The following is a 22,388-nucleotide window of genomic DNA, read 5'->3' on the forward strand; positions in this document are numbered from 1 at the left end:
GGAAAGGAGAGGGAAGGAGAAGGGAGGGGAAGGGAGAAGAGGAGAGGAGAGAAAGAAACATGTTTTAATTTTGCCTGACGCTTAGAGGGAAAGCAAGGACATTTGTGTCATCTTGGCAGAATATGAATTTGTATTTGAAGGTTACCATCTGGAAGAAGGAGGAGACTTGTCCTGCTTGATATCAGAAGCCAGAAGAAGGAGGGATTTGTGGGAACTGTAAAGAGGTAAGCTTGATGACAGGACAAACATCCTAACAGAGCTATCCCAGTGGAACAGCCTGCCTCAGAAAGTAGTGAGCTCCCCACCCAGGTACTTTAAGCAGAGGCTGGAGGGTCACAAATTGGATGTATTATAGTGGTTTTGGAGGTGTCCTTTGGACAGCATGATCACTGCTTTTTCTTCTGAATTAAAATTCTCTGATTCTGTGATGTCATCTATAATATTGGGTGTATGCATATATAAAAACACATAACTACAACACATTAAATACACCCCAAATCTGCTTCAACATGCAAAAGCAATGTCCCAGATACCTAAGTAAGAGAAGGGATCCAGAAAGAGGGGGTAGTCAACAGTGCTGAGTACTGCTTAGAGACAAAGAGGATGAGGATAGGTCACTTGATTTGGCCATAAGTACTGACAACCTTGGAGGTAATAACTTTAGTATCACAGAATGTCAAGGTTGGAAGGGACTTTAGGGGTCATCTAGTTTAACCAGTGTCTAAAGAATCCCTTCTATTATATAATCAGCAAGAGGTCAACCATCTTGGGTTTGAAGATTTCCAGGAAGAGGAAACCCACTTCCTCCAGAGGCAGCCCATTCTACTTCATTCAATTATAATATGCATGACTATTTACGATCTTGGATTTAGAGCTGGAAAGGACCTTTGAGGTCATCTTGTCAAATCCCCCTCGTTTTACAGGTGAGGAAACTGAGGCCCAGAGAAGTGGATTACCTTGTCATAGGTCACACAAGTAGTAAATGACAAAAATGGGATTCAAACCCAGATCCTCTGTTTCCAAAACCAGTGTTCTTTCCACTATGTCATGCTCTTGATAATGTTAATGGACAGGAACTTTTTGAATGATCTTAAGCTTAAGTCTGCCTCTTTGCAAATTTCCCCCATTACTTCTCAAAGGGCCTCAGAGTTTGGGTATAACAAGCCTAATTCTTTCATCAGTCAGCCCTTAGTAAAGATAACTTTAAAGATCGTGGACATGGACATGAGTCTCAATTACCTAGCCCAGATAATGCTTCACATTCACTGGGTTGGAGGTAGCTGGTGGTGCAGCACACAGAGCATTGGGCCTGGAGCCAAGAAGATCTGAGTTCAAACCCAGTCTTGAACACTTATGAGCACTACAACCCCAAGTAGGTCACTTAATCGCTGTCTGCCTCAGTTTTCCCTTCTGTAAAATGGGAATTATAATAGCACCTACCTCACAGGGTTATTGTAAGGATCAAATGAGATAATATTCGTAAAGTGCTTAGCACAGTGCCTAGCACATAGTAAGTACCATATAAATGCTTATTCCCTTTCCTACCCCAGATGTCTTTCCAACTGCCACTATATACATCCTCTCTGCATCACCACCCCACCTATTTTCCATCCCTTTATCTAGAAACAGTAATCAAATCAATACTCCCATTAGAAGGTGACAATAGACTGTGCTATGACTCACAATGGCTTAACACTTCCAGTTATAGAATCATTGATTTAGAGCTGGAAGGGACATCAAAGTCTATTAAATCCAACCCCATCATTTTACAGATTAGGAAGCAGTTAAAATAAGATAATGGCTTTGTCAGGGTCTCACAACTATGAGATAGCTGACACAGGATTTGAACCTAGTTCATCCTGACTGTGATTCTAATGCCATAGTTGCTACAGTATCTTCCCACTCTGTATGTATTGTCTTTCTCCTGTTTGAAAGTAAACTCCTTGAAGGCAGGGGATGTCTTCTGTATTTCTATCCCTGGAGCTTGTAATAGTGCCTCACACATTTTTGTTGTTCAATCGTTCAGTTGTGTCCAACTGCTTATGACCTCCTGAACCATAGTGACAGTACTGTCCATGGGGCTTTCTTGGCAAAGATACTGGAGTGGTTTGCTGTTTCTTTCTCCAGTTCATTTTACAGACGAGGAAACAGGCTCAGAGAGGGCGGTGAGTGACCCTTTTATTGTTCAGTCATTTTCAGTTATGTCCAACTCTTCATGACCCCACTTGGGTTTGTTGTTTTGTTTTGTTTTGTTTTGGCAGAGATACTAAAGTGGTTTACTATTTCCTTCTTCAGCTCATTTTACAGATGAGGAAACGGAGACTAACAGGATTAAGTGATTTGCCCAAGGTCACACAGCTTGTGTTTGAAGTCAAATTTGAATTCCGGTCTTCCTCTCTCCAGGCCCAGTGCTCTATCCACTGAGTCACCTAGCTGCCTACCTCACACAAGTCAGGTGCCTAATCAATGCTTTCATTCAGTCATTTAGTCACTAGTGTTATGATTTCTGAAGAGATTTATAGTTCTCAAGTTTGACTGGGAAAAAAAAAGATTACAAATTACTAACAGGAAATGAAGACTTATTTTTATTTGGAAAAAAAAAGCATAATTTTATTCCTTACTGGCATTTATTACCACTTACGTGATGTAATCTATTACAAAGTCACAATTCCTTCGATTTCAATTTCATCTTTGGCCAAATTATGCTTCACTGATGAAATATAGCAGAAGCCAAAATATACATGCCCATAAATATGTTGCACTATTTTTATTTCTTAAGACAGAAAGGTTTAGAAAATCTGAACTGATTGTTTCTCTCTGGGTAAATCAGCCAGACTCAGAGAAAATGGGAGATAAGTCTTAGACCAAAGAAACAGAATCAAGCTAAGGCAAGATCATATCCTTACTATCTTTTGGTTAATCAGAAACTAAAGAAGCAAAAACTCCAACTTCCAAAATCATAATACAGTGTTCTAACTTCTAGTTTCACTCATACACATAATGAGGATACACCATTTCTTTATAAGCCATTCCAATCTCAAGCCATAGGGGGAAAACATAGGATAGGCTGTAGAAAAATCTATTTCATTGAATCATAGAGTGAGGGAAAGTAAAGGAAGACACCTTGATATGGCAACGAGGTCTCAGCATATACAGAGAACACCTCATTCCTCATTTTAATACATCTGTCCCATTGAAAAGTATAATAAATCATATCTTCATCATTTATTGAGTATGCATTAGGGAGCTGCATTAAAACAAACACTATCCCTCCCTGGATAAAACAAAATTTGACCCTTAATGATAGGCTAACATTTGTCTAATTGCATTTCCTTGGTTGTGATTGCAAGAGGGGAGTATGACTGCTGACAAGCCTGGAAACTCCATTGGTACCCAAACAATGGCAAAGGGAAGAAAGCCCTTAGTATATGAGTGCACACCCTCCCCACTGTCAGCTGATTTTCTGGAGATGATGGAGAAGAGTTGTTCAGGAAGGCTAGGCATGGGTGGATTCCAATTCTGCTAATTAAAAGGATGAAGGTCCATATGGATGAGAACAGAGATGCATTGAAGCAATGGGGTATTTGACCCTTAAGGTTGGCCCCAAGGTGATATTTTTTTTAAATCATAGCAACACTCAAAGATAAGTTACAGTGGGGCTGTGATTTGCATCAGTGGGGGGAGACCACTGCACTAACAAAATGACACATTCTTCAAGTTTATTGAACAGGTTATTGCCATATTGCCGAAGGGTCTGCTCTATATCCTACGCAGTACAACCAACAAGAAAGAGTCAAGCACGCAAAAAGAAAAACACAGTCTGCAACTGTTAATAACTTACTGAACTGGACTCATTCGTTTCACCCCTAGCATCACTTGCCTTGTCATACAGCAAAGAGGAAAAGGGAATGGGTTCCAATCTCTATCCATCCATGGTCACAGTTTGAAAAGAAAAATCATCTTCTAGTATCAAAAATAGGTTTAAATATCTTGCCCATACGTTTCATAAACATTTGGAGCTCCGTCATCACAGTATGATTCTCTGGTATTTGGTTTGCACGCTTCCCAATGGATCACACTTATTCGTTAAAGCCCTCGTCTTCCATAAGGGCCTATCCCACAGACATCATTGTAACAATTATTGCCATTTCCAAAAGGATTGAGTCAAAGCCCATCCATTCAATTCACGTTCACAGCAGAAGATGCAGCCATGTTCACATCACATGCTCCATTGCCCCCCCCCCTTCTCTGGTCCTGTTGGCCAAATGGAAAGGAAGCACAGTATCAAAGACTTGACCTATCATGGATTCACTATTTAGTGACAGGGAGACATAGACACTGATCATGGTGGTAGCTGATGTTTAAATAGACCTTTAAGATTAGCAGGTTTGCAAAGCACTCTACATGCATTCGCTCATTTGATCCTCACAGGCAATATGAGGTATAGTTATTCCTATTCTATAGATGAGGAAACTGAGACTTGGGTGGGTCATGTGACTTGTCCAGGATCACACAAATAGTAAGACTCAGAGGTGGGATTTGAACCCAGGTCTCCCTTACTCCGAGCCCAAAAGTCTTTCTACCACGTGCTGAATTCAGCTGGAATTTCCATTCTATTGTCATATCTAAATTAGGAAACAAAAGTTCTGGAAAGTGACTTGCCATGAACGTAACACTAGTAAGTGTGAGAAACAGAATTTGAACCCAGGGCTCTGCTGACTCCAAGTTCAATACCCATCTATGACATTAAATGGTAACTTAGAGTGACCTGAAAGCTCTGCTCACGATGGTAATTTAATATAGCCCCACCCAAAAGTTCTCAAAAAGCGGTGAAAGATGCCCCTAGTGGTGGTTTATGGGAAATACACTTTGGAAATAGAAATGTCAGAATATGTTTAACTGTAAAACCTCATGTAGGGGCATAGTGAGTGGCAGAAACCATTGGAAAATGCTAGACCAAAAGCCATTCTGTCCCTTTTGCCTCACAGAACACAGGTGGAGACCAACAAGAATTCCCAAGGCCTCCAAAGGTGTTTATGAATGGAAGTTATGGAGACTACCCACAGATTTTGCTGTGATCTCATCTCCTTTGTTATTTGCTGCTGGGTTATTTTAGAATTGGATGTCATTGTCCTGACAACACTTAACACTCATAAGCCCTGTGACCATGGGGTAAGTCAAATGAACAGACAGGCACTGAAGGATAGATATCAAAGACTAAAGTGAAACAATTCCTGCCCTCAAGGAGCCCCCATTCTAATGGATAAAGGTAGCTACAACTGGAAGGTTCTGATAGGCAGAATCTTTAGGCAGATGTTGGGGTCAACAGATAGTTGTAAGAAGGAAAGGCAATCAGGAAAATGAAGTGGCTGTCATCCAGACTAGTAACATCCTTCTGAATTCTGAGTCAAGCTTTAATTTTGCACAGATTTGAGGATAATATGAGCAGGTTGATGTAAATGCTGTGTTTATGTTAATGGCTGTGAGTGTGTAGATGTCGTGTATGTACATATGATATCCTACATAGATTGTAGCTCATATACACCTATCATCTACCTAAGTGTGGATGGCTACTATGTGTATTTGTGTGAACCCCAGCATTTCTTGATAACATGACAAAAGTCTTAGTTCCCTTGAGCTTGAGCCTCCAGTACAGTATGAAAGGCTGAATAGAGCTCCCTCTCTCTCTCTTCTCAGCACAGAGTCCTGGTGGTATTCAGATGGATTTCCTTTTCTTTGCCTTGGTCTTTGGTATTCTGCATATTCACCCCTAGGATGATTGGCTTCCTCAGGTGCAAACAGAGAATGCAGAAAAAAGCCAGAAGACTGACTTCAGACTTTCAACATGAAGTATTTTATCTTCATTCTTTTCTTTCTGAAGCTGAAGCATGTCCTTCAGGAGGCCTGTGTTCATGGTAGCCATGCAGCTCCTGGTTTCAGACAGCAGCAGCGTAGGGGCAGGTGGCGGGGTTGTGTTCTTTTTTCTTTCCTTCTATCTACTGTTCCCATCACTGAGTAAGCTATCCAGTGTACCCCAGGGCAAGAGTTACTCTGCATTCTACACCAAGGGGTGAGCTCCATTAAACACAAGAGAGTGAACATAAGGAGATGGCCAGCTATCCAATAAGCAAGACAGCCAGTTTCCATTTCCCAGGCAGTGATGAGGAGAAAGGATCATACTAACAATATCTGTGAAAATATTTGGATGGGGCTCTGGTGGGGGCTGAGTCCCAAAGATGTGGCAGGCTTTTCAGGGTGAAGGGAAGCTGACCCTGGGTCACACCGCTGACAAGTCGATGCGGTTGGCTGAGTTGCTGCTCTTGTCCCAGGTATTGAGTTTGGTAGGAGTTGTTCCCGGCCGGGTTCCATTCATCTGCAAACCAATGAGGAGAGAAGACATGGGTGTGACATGAGCATGTTTGTCAAACATTTGAAGCGCTATCAGGGGGAAGAGGGTAGGGAATTATTCTGCTTGACACGAAAGAACAGAGCCAGGAGCCATGGGGAGAAGTTACAGGAAGGAGGATTTCACAGAATTTCAGTGGATAGGCAACTCTTTACCTGAATGAAAATCTATCTCCTTTGCAACATGCCCAATTAATGGTCATCCTGCTTTTCCTCGAACAACTCTAATGAAGGAAAACCCATTGCCTTCTGAAATAGCCCATTTCACTTTTCCTTAACTCTGTTAGGAAATTTTCATTTGCTTGTTTTTTTCTTCTTCACATCAAGCATCGTCTCCTTTTGTTCCTGGTTCTTTTCTCTTGTGTCAGGCAGAAAAGGCTAATCACTCTTACACATGACAGGTCTTCAATTTAAAGATGCCTATCATGTGCCTTACCCTTTTCTCTAGGCCATTTTCATGCCCAGTTTCTTCAAAAGACGCTTATATAGCATGTCCTCAAGTCTTCTCATTATCCTGGTAGCCCTCAAGTGGACATACATTGATTGAATTTAGTAGTGAATTCTAGATGTACATCCAGGCCACATTAAAGAAAAACTATCACTTCCATAGTCCCGGACACTATGCCTTTCCTAATGCAGTCTGGGATTGCATTAGCTTGATGTTTGCTGCATGACTCCTACTGAATTTGTGGTCCACTAAAACCTCCAGATCATTCTCATGAAAACTATTTAGCCAAACCTCCTCCATCATGTACTTATAAAGGTAAATTTCTTAATAGAAATACAAGGTTTTAAATTTATCTTTAAGTCTTATCTAATTAGAGTCATTCTAATATTCTAAATGAAATATCTTCAGGTCTTGACTCTATCACGTAACTTATTAATTAATTTGATAAGCATATCATTTCTGCTTTTCTCTAAGTCACTGAACTTTTTTTAACTTGGTTCAATATAAGGAAGAGTTTCTTAACAGTCAGAGTTGTCCAACAACAGAACGGGCTAGATTGGGGGATAGTGAGCTCCTTGTCTTCATAGGTATTTGTGTAGAGGGCCACACAAGAATAAGAATCACAAAATGTTAGAAGTGGAATAGACCTTAGAACATACCCAGCTCCACCTCCTATTTTACAAGTGAGGAAACTAAGGAACAGAGAAAATGCCTCCACAGTGGGGAGATAGTACTCAAACGCAGGGTTCTGAGTCATGTAATTCCAAGTGTTCTTTCTATGATATCTTTGAAGTTATGGAGGGAATTCTGCATCTGTTAGAGAACTGGGCCTGCCCAACGCTAAGATTCAGTGATTCTGTATAGGTATCACTGATCTCTGATCCTCCAAGGCATGAGCCAGAAAATTAAATTTTCAACTGACAAGGTATTTAATAAATGATGTCAATTTGGATTCAATGGACATGGTCTTGATAACAAGAAAGCCATGTTAAGGCAGCAGTGGGACCCAACTTTCATTAACACATTTCTTCTTGGCGGGGGGAGTACCCAGTCCCAGGGTTGTTGTGAGGATCAGATGAGATATTTGTAAAAGTACTTAGCACTGTGCCTGTGACACAATTCATGCTATTTAAATGTTTATTCCATCTCCCTCCTGAGCAAATCACTTGTTCTTTCTGACCCTCAGTTTCCTTATCTAGAAAATGGACATAGCAAAAGCACCTGCCTCACAGGATTAAAGTGAGGGTCAAAGGAGATCATGGAGGAAAAGTCTTTCTTTCTTTATAAACCTTGTTGTTGTATGTTCAGTCATTTCAGTCACATTGGAATCTTCATGACCCCATTTGGGGCTTTCTTGGCAAAAATACTGAAGTAGTTTGTCATTTCCTTCTCCAGCTCATTTTACAGATGAGGAAACTGAGGCAAGCAGGGTTAAGTCACATATCTACTAAGTGTCTGAAGTCAGATTTGAACTCAGGTCTTCCTGACTCCAGGACCAACACTATGGTTCCTCCTAGTTGCCCCTTGTAAACCTCAAAGTGCTATCTAAAGTGAGGAGGAATGTTAATGAGCATCAGCTCAGTATTCACATTCAGGAAAAGCTTGGGTCAACGGTCACAAGTCAGCCCCAATTTGAGAAACAGTGTTCCATCTATTGTCTAAGAAGCTTTAACTACCTAGAGCAAAGAAAGCTCCCATATATATGAATCTTTGCCTCATCTTGTGACAGGACTTCCTCTGTGGGGTATCCACTCATTTGGAAATTGCCTTGGACTTTAGAGCCAGCACTAACTGGTGGGGGGGCTGATTACACCCCGAGTGTCATGTGGGACTCACAATGTCGGAGTTGAACGGCTTCACATTGATGTTCCGAATAGAACTGCTGGTAAGGGACCAGACCTTGGTTTTATGCTTAAAGGCAGCTCTCACCTGTGAAGAGGAGAGGATGTCAGTTAATTGGATGTAATTTGAGAGCAAAACTCAGATGGGATGCTAACCAGTCCCAAGGAATCCCTGGGACTTGGGGTCACAGAAAACCAAATGTTAAGTAGCGTTCAATATTTGGAAATGACAAGTAAAATATTCCCATTTGATATTTGAAGCATTGTAGAAATCTTCAAACAATAAATTAAGTATTCTTTCACTCATCCATTTTCTACTTCATTCATTCATTCAATAAGTTATCTATTAATTCCTTTTTTTCATTTATTCACTCACTATTCATTCCATCCACTTGCTAATCTTTTCAGTCTCTTACCTTATTCTTCCATCCTTATGCATTCATTCATTTATTTATATGATCCATTCATTGACTTAATCCATCCATCCATTCATTTATCCATTCATCCACTTACCCATTTTGGTTTAAACAATAATTTATTATAAGTACCTACTATGTGCCAGGCACTGTGCTAAGTACTTTACAAATATTACCTTATTTTATCCTCACAAAAACCCTGAGATGGAGGTGCTATTAATATCCTATATTACAGATGAGGAAATTGAGGAAGACAGGGGTTAAGTAACTTGCCTAGGGACACACAGTTGGCAAGAGTCTAATACCAGATTAGAATGCAGGTCTTCTTGACTCCAAGTCCGAGGTTCTATCCACTGTACTTCTAAGCTGTCTTTATTTATATATTTATTTATTCATTCAGTCCATCAAGTCACACAATTCCTTCATCTATTAACTTCATTAATCCATCCATTCATCATTTAATTCATTCAGTCATTCATTTATTCATTTATTTATTTAATAATTCAATCCAATCATTTACTCCACCCTTCATTTCTTCATTCATGCATTTTATTAATTCATTACTTTTAGAAAATATTTATTGAGTATCTGCCACTATGGTGGGTATTATGAGGGGTACAAAGCTAAATATAATATAGTTTGTGGCTTCAAGGAGCCTACAATATGGTAGTAGAGATAAGATATATATATATATTATATATATATATAATATGTAATACATAGGAAAAACCTAATACAAGGCAAAATTTATTAAGCACCATAGAGAATGTGGAAAAGTAAACATCCAAGACTGAATGACCCCCAAATATAAAGTGAACCTGGGGTAAGCTGGGCTGACTCTTAAGGGACTCAGCTTCCATACTGGCTACTGAGCTTCCTTCTGGAAGGTCTGGGTTCCATTCTGATGCTAACTTGTCCTCTCAAATAGGGATGCATTGCTAAGAACCCAGATCATGATAATAGTGATGTTTACATTCCATTTTCAGTTTTACAAAATAGAAGAATGGAAGCCCACAGAAGTGAAGGGACTTGCCCAAAGTCACAAACTGAACTCAATCCAGTTTTTTTGTTTGTTTCCTCTATACCTTGGCAATGTCTTGCATGTTACATCTATCTCTCATCTGAACTTCACAATAGCCCTGTGATAGATAAAAGCACTGAAGCTCTTATTATCCTATTTTATGAATGAGAAAACAGAAGCTCAGAGAAATTAAATAACTTGCCCTTTGATGCTAACTAGTAAGAGCTAGAAGAAGAATTTAAACCCAGGTTTCTAATAACTGCAAAGCCAAAGCTCTTTGATCTCCACCACCTTGTCTCTCTAGCTATAAATTCTGGTTATACAAGCCTTCCTTGTGGCTTTTTCTACCCATGCTCATTTTCTCCTAGGACTTCTTTCTGGCCTGAATTCTCCTTTGCCCTTTACCTGCCCCCAGAAAAGAAAAAAATACGGACAGAAAACAGCCAGGATGATCTAAAACTCTGTGCCATGCTTTGAGATCAGTTGGCTGTTTTGTTACCTTTCTATAGTATAGTGTTCATTTCTGTGTGCTAAATTTTAGGAGGGAAAAATCATCCAGAAGTGGGCAAACAGGATGATAGAATCAAAGTCCTAGAACCAGAAGAGACCTTAGGGGTCATCTAGTCCAATGCCCTAATTTTACAGGTGAGGAAATTGAGGCTGAGATAGATTCAATGACGTGCCCAGGATCACACAGCAAGTAACTATTTGCACTAATATTTAGATACAGTTTTTGAACTTGAAGGGCACAGGACCTGAGTTAAAATCCCAGCTCTTCCACTTGCCTCCTATGTGGCCTTGGGCAGGTCAATAGCCAACATTTCTATAGTGCTTTAGAGGTTTGCAAAGTGCTTGACATGGGTTATTTTATTGGATCTTCATGACACCCCTGCAGTGAACAGTTCTGTTCTCAAGGAGTTCACAGTCTAATTGGAGAGACAATATGCAAACAGTGATGTCTAGACAAAACATACACAAGATAAATTGGAGGTAATCTCAGAAGGAATGTACTAAGATGAAGAGGTATTGGGAAAGGTCTCTTATAGAAGGTAGGATTGTAGCTGAGATGTGAAGGAAGTCAGAGAAGCCGTAAGGGAAAGGTGAGGAGGGAGAAAGATCAAGGCATGGGGGACAGCCAGAGAATATTCCTTGTAGTTGTGAGATGCAGTGTCTCATGGGAGGACCAGCAAGGAAGCCTCTGTCAATGGATTACAAAGGCTGTGGAGGTGAGTAAGGTATGAGAAGCCTGGAAAACTAGGAAGAGGCCAGGATGTGAAGAGCTTTAAAAGTCAAAGAGAAAATATTATATTTGCTTCTGAAGGTAATATAGAGCCACTGAAGTTTGTTGAGTGGGGGGGAAGGGGACAATGTGATGTACTCCAACCTGCATTTTAAGATCAATTTGACAGGTAAACAGAGGATGGATTGGAATGGGGAGAGTTCTGAGGCAGGGAGACCCAACAGCAGCTATTGTAATAGTTCACACATAGTGATAAGGGCCTTCACTAGAGCAGTGGCATTGTCAGAGGAGATAAGGAGGTGAGATGTCATGAATGTAGAAATGGAACTTTATGACTGATGGAGGGAATGTGAGAAAGAGTGAGGAGCTGAGGATTACAGTTAGGTGGCCAACCTGGGTGGCAGGGAAGATGGTGTTACCCTTGACAATAACAGAGAAGTTAGGAAGAAAGAGAAAGGTTTTTTGGGGGGTGGGGGGAAGAAAATGAGTTTAATTCTAGACACATTGAGTTTAGGGCTACTTTAAGAGAGAAATCATATTTTAGATTTCCAGCTAAATGTGTCCAATAGGCAGTTATGAGCATGAGACTGATGATCAGAGAGAGGTTAAGGCTGAACTAATAGATCTGAGAGTCATCTGTATAAAGATGATAATGACCAGGGTCACACAACCAGTAAGTGTCTGAGGTGGGATTTGAACTGAGATCTTCCTGACTCATGTTCAATGCTCTCTATCCACTATACCACAAAGCTGCATCATATATTCAACTCATGTGATGAGATGACCACTAAGGTCTCTTTCACTTCTGTTTATGAAAGGTCACGTTAGCAGTGGGTAGTACAATTAATAGCAACAACAACAGAAAATTCCCCATAAAACATTTGCCCTCTAGCTGCAAATGAAATTCCATCCCAAAACCTCCACCCTGGGGGACCAAGTACCTTTTTATGCACTGGGCAAAGTGGCTAGTTTTTTTTTTTTTCTCTTTATTCATTTTAAGAAGAAGAAAAAAGAAACAAAAGACCACACAGAGAGAGTTATATGAGGAATCCTCTTGAATATTTTTTTATCAAAGATAATTCTTCTCTTCAAGTTTATATAAGGAGCTGAAATATTCAGGTGCTGTTAATGTTGTCCATGGGCCCTCGGAAACCAGTCCTTCAAAGAACAATAAAATCTCCTCTGATGTTCTCCATGTGGGGACACAGTTGTTAACCTGCCCATGTGATGCCATTACAAGTTTATTTAGGAGTTAGGAGCTGTCACTCCACAGCAGATCAACATGTGGACTCTTGGGGAAGCAGGAGGGGGTGCCTCTCTCAGAGATTCAAGCCTAAAGCTGGAGAGCTTTCTGCCGGAAGCCAGGCAAGCTAATTCAATTCATGTCAATTGGATTCAACAGACATTTATTTCTTAACCACCTGCCGTATGTCGGGCACTGCATTCAGTGCTCGGGAAAAGCAACAGACTTCAAAGGACTTGTTAACCATCTGAAGGGGAAGGACAGGGAGGGGGCAAGAGGAGAGTCATGTAGATGGTTATGATACCAGCAAGGTGGGACTTGGAGTGAGAAATACCTGAGTTCAAATCCAACCTCAGACTCTCATCAGCTGTGTGGCCCTGGGCAAATCACTTAACCTTTGCTTGTCCTTATCTCCCCATCTATAAAATGGGGATAATAATAGCACCTACCTCCCAGGATTATTGTGAGAATCAAGTAAGATTTGTAAAACTTGTAAAAAGCTTTGCAGACCTTAAAATACTGTATAAATACTGTTGATTATTATCATTATTGTTAGTATTACTATTACTATTATACAACGCATGATAAAATGGATTAAATGCTAGATGTTTATTGTAGAAAACCTAGAGAATCAAATGCTATCTCTGATATACATTGAAGCTGAATGCCCCTGGGTAAGTCACTTAACCTCTCAAGTCTAAGATCCTTCCTCCATACAACTGGGACAATAAATAATAAAAAATCATTTATAAACCATCCCATCTGACATTATCTATGTGACTTTGGGCAAGTCACTTCAATCAATCAATAAACATTTGTTAAGCACCTATTATATGCCAGGCTTATCACTTCACTCCCTGGTCCTCTAAGAAGCTCTTTCAATCATTCAACCAACATTTATTAAATCAAATGTCAGTTTTCCATTTATTACCTGTGTAATATTGAGCAAATGACTTAACCTCTCTGGCTTCAGCATTCTCATCTCTAAAATGAGGTGGGGGTGGAGGGGGAGTAGGGTTAACTAAAATAATCCCTAATACTGTCTATAACTGATCATTCCTCCGTGCATTTTCTCCCACAGTTCCCTCTACTTAACCAGTCCTTAATTCTCCACTTCATGGGCTGAATTCCTAAAGACACTTTAAAATAAAATTCAAATGTCACCTCCTCCAGGAAGCCTTCCCTCATCCCCTGGTCAATAAAGACTTTCTTCCATAGGTATCACAAAGAACAATTCCTTGCCCTCCTCTCCAAGGTATCTATCATGTAATATTATCAGTTCTAGCTACCCTCATTGATTTCTACTAGAATAAGCTCCCTTAGCAAAGGAAACGTGTTATTTCAACTCTGTATCAGGCCCAACACAGCACTGTATGCGGTAGGTGCCTAATAAATGTCTATGACATTGAGCTGCATGCATAGGAATGTATGGAATCCACAGTGGGAATTTTCAGCCTAGATTATTTCCTTCCACTTCTCTTCTTTTTCCTGATCTTGGTTCAGGGATCAGGTAATTATCCCAGGAAGGCATTGCTAAGCAACAGGGACAAAAACCCAACTATCCTTCAGCCCAGGTCTTCTCAGGCACCAAAGAGGATTCAGAAGTCTAGGGACAAAAAAGCCATGACCAACTCCAAATAGGGCATTGTTTTAGCTTCTCTGAGTTCTGTGCTGAAATAAAAACCAGCTTATTACTGCCCATGGGAAGCTCAGACTCACCTCAGAATTCAGGAGACAGTGAAATAGAAAGATGAAAAATCCCTGGGGGGAAAAAAGGGAGAGGAGAATACAAAGTTAGCAGTTATTTACATATTTCAGCAAAATGTCTCTAAAAATATAGAACCCTCTTCAATTCATGGTCCAGGGGACAAGTCAAGGGGATTTTGAGTCAGAGGAAGTGGGCTTGAACACCAGTTCTCTCAATTACTACCTGTGGGAGACTGGGCAATTCATTTCCTTTCTCTGGACCTCAGTTTCCTCATCTGTCAAATGATGGAGTTGAACTAAATGCACTCTGAGGTCATTTCCAAGTCAATCTTTGATCCTATGACCAAAATTGTTTTTCTATGGGCAGCAGGCTGTGTTTAATCTCGAATTTCCATCCCTCAAGCTTGGCATAGGATCATGGATTTCAAGCTAGAAGGGACCAATGAGGACAGCTGGTCCAATCGCCCTATTTTGCAAATGCCACAGAGAACTGGCCAATGAGGACTCAATCCTGGGAGCATATAAATTGGTGAGCTTATGTCTGGACATTCCTGATGACTTGGAGTGACAGGGTGCTGCTCTCCAATTCAGAGTATAAGCAAGTATTAGATGACCATTTCCCATCTACTTACTATATGACTTTTGCATACCAAAAAAAAAGACTCTCATTAGATTGGGAACACCTGTCTAGCCTTTTTTTGTATCCTCAGTGCTTAGCACAGTGCCTGGTACACAGTAGGGGCTTGTTGACTGACTGACTTCTAAAGTGGGAGGAGGGCAAATAGGTGCAATCCTTTTTCCTTCCCTGGTGATGAACAAGATGTTATGGGCCTCTCTATTGGGGGAGGAGCCACAGACCCTCTCTCACTCAAACCAGGCATAAGGCCAAAAGCTCGTGATTCTGCTATTGCTGAAAGAGATAGTAGCAATTGACACAGCAGAATCCTACTTCCAGATGCCTATTTCTTCTGACATGAAACTTATAAGCACATGGCCCTGCTGTTTCTGTCCCTTCTGGGTCCATTCTTCCCCATCATAGGTGAAGGAATACTGGAAATGTAATGGATTAAGCTGAGACCTTGTGAGCTTTGAAAGATAGCTATCGTGAGCCATCACAGATTCGTAAGCTATAGTCTTTGCTAGGATTTGTAGACAAGCAAGCCTTGTCCACTATCATTGTCATCTAGTCATTTCAGTCATGTTTATCTCCTTATGAGCCCATTTGGGGTTTTCTTGGCAAGAATACTGGAGTGGTTTGCCATTTCCTTCTCCAGCTCGTTTCGAAGATGAGGAAATTGAGGCAAACAGGGTTAAATGACTTGCCCATGGTCACACAGCTAGTAAGTGTCCAAAGCTGGTCTTCCTGACTCCAGGCCCAGTGATCTATCCACTGAGCCACCTAGCTGCCCCCCTAACACAGCCCAAATGAGTCATCAGGATGAGTCTAGCAGTGGATTGACCCTGTATCCAAGAAGCCAGGGTCCTCAAGCAGGATGGGAGTTTTGTCTTTCTACCATTCTACATTTGAAAGACAACTTGGGGGTAAGGGATGAACGTTTGTAAGAGTCAAATGAACATTAAGTCCCTACTCCCCAGATACAGAGGTGGTGTAGGGGAGAATGTGCTCTCAGCTGATGGGGGAGAATGTTTTGTACTTCTGTTCTTTCTATATCTTCTCAACAAATATCCCCCTTTAAAAACTAATTCATGTTAATTGTCTAAACCACACTATGCTGCTAGCTAATGATATCAATGATACGGAGGAGATATTAGTACTGGCAAGTGCTCTGGAGGAGAACATACTGGAATGAGGACTTAAATTTACCACATTAAATAAGAACCCCATTAACTGCTCAAGAGTACCCCTGGCTGTCTTCTGGAAATTCATCAGTGAGAATGGGAATTGAAATCATCATCACACTTATGTAGTATTAAAGTACTTTTCATACATTATCTCATTTGATCCTCACAACAATCCTGAGAGGTAGGTGCTATTATTATCCTCATTTTACAGATGAGGAAATGGAGGCAAACAGCTGAAGTGACTTACCTAGGGTCACAGAGCTACTAAGTGTCTGAGGCAAGATTTGAACTCAACTCTTCCTAACTCTCAAATCCAGCACTGTATCCATTATGCCACCTGGCTGCCTATGAAGGCAAGGGGTAATGATGCCAGGGTCTTATATAGGCTACACAGATACAGCAGCTGCAGTCTGAAGATACAAAAATAACTTGTCCAAAGTCACACAGATTCTAAATGGTAGAAGTGGGATTTGAATCCAGGTCCTTTGACTGCAAATCCAGTATATCTCCTTAACATTCAGAGCCCTTGAATTAGCTCTCTAAATGGAACATGGCCCTGAGAGCAGGAAATGGTCATTGGATAAACTTTCTTTCCTTCTACCTTCACTCCCTAGGGTCACTTAGCAAAGAGGTCTGCATTACAGTTGTGAACCCTCCAGATATTGGGCTACACAGCCCAATTGTGTATGGAGGAAGCACACAGGGAAAGCAGCATGGCACAGAGGAAAACCCAAGGACTTAGGACTAATAAGATCTGCATTCTAATCCTTGATCCACTAACTTATTTTGTGGCACTGAATTTGTTTTGTCATAGCTGAAATAAGGATCATAACCTGTGTCCAAACGTACTCACCTTAGTGACTACTTGTGTAACTCAGGTGAGTCATAATCAATTAACAAACCAATCAAAAGCCTTTATTGAGCACCTACTCAATGTAGCTGTGCACCTACTCTGCACATGGTACTGTACTCAATCCTGGGGCTACAAATAAAATGCTTGAAATAATCATAGACATAAAAGTGCTTTAAAAATAAGGAGTGTGACACAATTTCCAGATACATTACACACAACAGTGGATAGAGTCAGGATTACTTGAGTTCAAATCTGGCCTCAGACACTTACTAGCTGTGTGATCCTGGGCAAATCACTTAACCCTGTTGGCCTCAGTTCCTCATCTGTACCATGAGCTAGAGAAGGACAAACTCGAGTATCTTTGCCAAGAAAACCCTAAATGGAATCACCAAGAGTCTGACACAACTAATTAGCTAAAGAACAACAAAATTATATGCATAACATGTATTCTATCCAAGAAAAGTGGGGCCAGTCAGCCATGTAACAAGAACCAAAGACAGCTGCTGGGCAGCCTGCATCCTTCACTGGGAACATCGGGATGGCAGGAGAAGGCAGGGTACCCCTCTCCCCAAGGATATTTGCTGGACCCTGGTGGTGTGCCTAAAGGAAAACATGGATGAGAGTCATAGAGGATGAATTGGCATTGGAGGGTTGGAATCCACAGCTTCAGAGGGAGTGTCTACCTTGTGGCTGCCTCCAGTCCCTTGGAGCATTAAAGAAAGTGAATAAAACAAGGTGGGTGAGTGTCTGTGTGTACATACACGTACATGAATATGTGTGTAGTAACTGTATGGTATAGTCATTCAAAGAGAATTAACAACCACCATTTAGCACTGACATAGTTGGTTTTAACCATGACCTCTGTCTTAGTCTATTTAATATTTTTTTTTCTGTGCATTTATGTTGTATTGGGACCCAGTCCCTTTAAGGGACCCTTTCATTACTTGCTTCTAACAGCACAAAAGAGAGTTCTGAAACTACCACTCAGGACATCCTGAGTCATGAGATGGAAAGCATGCAAAGGAAAAAAGGATAGAAATGGGCTTTCAATTGATTTTTCAAGGCGCCAGGGGTGACTGGGCACCCAGGATCAGTGCATACATGGGGAAGCAGTGGGGAATATACAGTTCAGTAATATCTGAAGGTTGAGTTGGAAGGCCTCACACCATCATTTTCGGGGATAGCTGAAACTATCCCAGCCCCTTGTCCTTGCAGAGCTGCCTGTAATAATTGTGGCTGTGTATTAAACATGTTATTTCTCCATTCCCTGATTTTCATTTTTCGCTAGATAAAAATCAGACCCTGAAGTAGTCTGACCCACTTCCCAAAGCCCTAGATTTGAGGCAGTATGCAATATATCTATTTCTCTGGCTGTCTCTCTAGGGAAATGTTAAGCACTTCGGTAATTGTTCTGTCCTCCCATCTTGAGGGGGGCAGGGAGACCAGAAGGGGAATCTTGAATAGCTGACAGGCTTCTGGCATGTATAAAGGGGAACAAAAGGTTAGGTTAACTCCAATAAAGACAGAACTACTCTCCAGATCATGTCTCCTGAGACAACCAGAAGTCTGGTTGCCTGCTGAACCCCACTTACTTGTAAAGAGTTAAACACTGCAAACATGTACTGGAACACAATGGCATGGTTATTCACGGCAAGCACACCAAAAATCCAGGAACTCCCCAGGATGGGCAGGAGGACTGCTACTGCTTTGACCGTCAGCCTGAAAGATGAAATGGGCTATGAGCACATCATAAGGGAGCTGGCAGCCAGGCAGGCTGGGAAGGGCAGTTTTCATGGAGTCAGGGTTAGTTATCAATGGAAACATTGTTTATTGGTATTACAGAATGATGGGAAGAGCCCAGGTTCCAGAGAAACATTGGTGATACACTTCTCTCCTCTTAATAGAGAGGTGAGGGACTGTGGGTATAGAGTGATGCATACACCATCAGATGTCCATTGACTATGATGGGTTGTTTTGCTTAACTTTTTTGTTTGAATGAAGGGGGGGTTGGGAAGTGAGGATAGTGTAAAGCAACAAAAAAGTATTAATCAATAAAAAGGAAAAAAAAGGAAAGAAGAAAAGAAGGAAGGAAGGAAGGAAAGGAGGGAAAGAGAAAGGGAGGGAGGAATCAAGGAAAGAAGGAAAAAAGGAAGGAAGGGAGAGAGGGAGGAAGGGAAAAAGGGAAAGTGAGGGAGGGAGGAAGGAAGGAAGGAAGGAAGGAAGGAAGGAAGGGAGGGAGGGAGGGAGGGAGGAAGAAAGGAGCAAAACCACGATTTAATTGGAATAAGGAAATAGCCTTGCAAAAATTCTGAGTCTGACACAGGTGAGAAATTTCCTTCTACTAATACCGGCTCTGGAATTTATAGTCGGTCTTAGAGCATTACCTAAAACAGAAATGTCAAACATTCTACCTACAATACACCCCAGGGCAATTGAACAGATTCAAATGTAATTAGGAAATAATGAACAGAATAAAAATACAATAAAACATAGATAATGCTATCTTGAGGATTTCTAAGTCAATACAAGACCTGCAGGGATCTTTATGTACCATTTAGTGGCACCTATTTCTATTTAAGTTTGGAACCATTGACCTAGACCACTAAGAAGTTAGGTGATTTGCCCAGGGTTGTAGAGTCATCACGTTTCAGAGATGAGACTTGAACCCAGGACCTCTTGGTGTGGAGGCCAGCTTTCTTTGTTCACTAGGCCTCTTATTAATATTGCCTCTTAGTAAATCTTTGATTGGTTGACTCTATGTTATCATTATTATTTATAATAATAATGATAAATAATATTTATAAACATACCAAATATTTATAAATATATCACTGATAATAAATATTTATAAATATACTGAATCTTTAGAAATATGTTCATTATAACAAATACTATTTATAAATGTACTAAATCTTTATAAATATATTGATTATAATAATTACTATTTATGAATATGCCAGATCTTTATAATTATATTTATTATAAATAATATTTATAGATATAATAAATATAAGTAAAATATTAATGATGATAATAATATTTATCATTATGTAACACATATAGAGGAAACATAGTAACCATCTGCAAGTGTTTGAAGGGCAGCCATATGGAAGAAAGATTCTGCTTTTCCTGGGTCACCTCACAGGGCAGAACTAAGTAAAATGGGAAGAAGTTAAGATAACTTAGCAGATGGGGCTTCAGCTTCTACATTTCTAAAATGAAAGCACTATCAGAATGTTAAGTGATGATGATGATGATGATGATGATGCTGTTAGTGACACCGTGGTGATGGGGATGGTATCCAATATACATTAAGACCCAGAAAATGAAATGCCCTGTGTGCAATCCACAATCCAGGGTGAGACTGAGTATCAATTTGACAATTTCAGTTCTATTACAGATACACAATGGACTTTTGTAGAATAAATCCCATCATTTAAATGTAATAACTTCTGCTACTGAAAACATTTAAAATATAATCCAATCCCTCCACAAAGTATCTGCTGCAATTCCCCTCCCGGACCTTAGCCATTCTCCTTGAGTCAGGCAGCCTTATCTTCTGACTCCCTTCAGTTTTGAATGATTTCTCCTCTTTGAGACCTCTTCTTTCATGCTGCCCAATCATTTTCCATTTCCCTGCTTTTCCACTGTCCCTCTAATATTCCAATCTTCTCTGAAAAATAAATATTTTGTGCTTGCTTTATCTTTGGGGGTCCATTTCTCATTTTTTTTCCTCTCCCTGTGTGTTATTTAAACCCTTCAGACATTTGGCATGGACGTTTTAGGCTTTTTCTGGAGAGCTAAGTTGCCCAGACAGACATCATGCTAAGTAAAATCTCATTCTTTGAGTGGCTGTATTGTGATGGGACCTTTAGATCACTCAATTTAGCTCAGTTTCCTCTCTCTCTCTCTCTCTCCCTCTCCCTCCCCTTTTGGCTTTGTTTTTCTTGTTTCCTTGAACGTAGTCAGTAGCTGATGCCAAAACAGATGGATGAAGCCTAACAGCCATTAAGGAAAAAATCACTACTCAAGGGAACTAAATTGTATTGCTTTTAAGAATGAGGGTCATAACTCACCAATCAATGCTATTGGTTCTGTGGGAAACTAATCCTTTTATAAGGCACTCGGCCTCTGTGTCATTTCCAGCATCCTGTCTGATGCCTGAGACCCATAAACCATCATTAAAGAAATTACGGAAGGGAGACAGAGAAGTTATGCATAGAAACTGACTTTCACCTGAGTAATTCATGAATGCTTTGCATCCCCCCTCATAAACAAATAGACTCCTGAATCTGTCTGCCTCTTGAGCTCAGACTGTGGCCTTTACCTAAGGGAGGGAGATACATCCTATCAGTCAGGGAAAGGAGTATATTTATGCATGATATCATATTTATATCATATTTATGAGATTATGGATTTAGAGCTGGAAGGGCCATTACAACTCCTTTATTTTAAAGATTAGGAAACCAATGGTGTTCTAGATTGAGATCATATAGGATTCAGAGAGCCAATTGTTAAATTTTCAGTGTGAGCATTTACATCTCAGAAACCAGCAAAACTACCAATCAGGTCTTAATTTACTGTTTCATTGATGTTCTAGCCTTAAGAAAGAGAAAATGCAGATTAGACTTAAAAGTCCATCACACATCCCTCTGTTTTCTCAGAGAGCTGATTGATAACATTTGCCAGCAGTCTGATTTAAACCTAAGTCTTCCTTCCTCTGAGCCCAACAATCTCTCTGGTATACCATTCTGACCATGGTGCCTTATACACACATAACTATAATGCACAACAATGTAAAAGAAGTATTTTCAAAAGGTAGGAAACAAAAGTTTCTATGAAGTACAAAATAGACAGTTTTCACTTACAAGAGGGATTACAGAAAACAGTCTTTGAAGGGCCTTGAATGCCCTAGTCAATCTATATCTGGAGAATTATGTTGGGTTCTTGGGTTGCTTGGGATGATTTTCTTTCATTGGAAGTACCCAAAGGAAACTACTAATAGCTCACTGTGGGAGTATAGAGGTGATATATGACCAGATAGGCACAATTGGATTAAATGATCTTGAGGTCCTTTTTTTACTTAATAAGGTAATAAGGAGGCACTAAAGATTTGCAAGGCAGAAGAGGAACAAATCAGAGCTATAACTAGGGACAAAAGCAAAGTAGGATTGGGATGGTGGAGCAGAGAGAAGATTACCTGGGCTTAATCCGCAGAGGGTAGCAGACAGGAAGAATGATTTGGATAATGGCATTAGTACCTTCTTAATTTCAGTAGCCTAGGGCAGAGCATCACAGCTTCTCTACCTTTATGTTTCTGATTTGTTCAGCATTGGGATCCAAGATGAAACCAAAAGCTTCAGTTTTCTAATTTAAAGAAAATAATGAAGTGGCAAGACCTTGGAGTATCT

General features: G+C 40.4%; 1 protein-coding gene across 2 annotated transcripts in view; it reads right to left on the minus strand.

Moving 5' to 3' along the window:
* Positions 1-2,562: 2,562 nt before the first annotated feature.
* The window catches only part of ADGRD1 (adhesion G protein-coupled receptor D1), a 473,701-nt gene continuing 453,875 nt past the window's right edge, over positions 2,563-22,388 (minus strand). For both annotated transcript variants that reach the window (XM_027844234.1, XM_027844233.1), the window contains 4 exons: positions 18,570-18,696; positions 14,334-14,375; positions 8,690-8,782; positions 2,563-6,373 (listed from right to left, as the gene is read on the minus strand). In XM_027844234.1, coding sequence (XP_027700035.1) covers positions 6,278-6,373; positions 8,690-8,782; positions 14,334-14,375; positions 18,570-18,696 — 358 coding nt within the window. In that variant the 3' untranslated portion in view covers positions 2,563-6,277. The remainder of the gene's footprint in view (positions 6,374-8,689; positions 8,783-14,333; positions 14,376-18,569; positions 18,697-22,388) is intronic.

This window comes from Vombatus ursinus, unplaced genomic scaffold (genome assembly GCF_900497805.2).
Source record: "Vombatus ursinus unplaced genomic scaffold, bare-nosed wombat genome assembly UNPS02014935.1, whole genome shotgun sequence".
NCBI lineage: Eukaryota > Metazoa > Chordata > Mammalia > Diprotodontia > Vombatidae > Vombatus > Vombatus ursinus.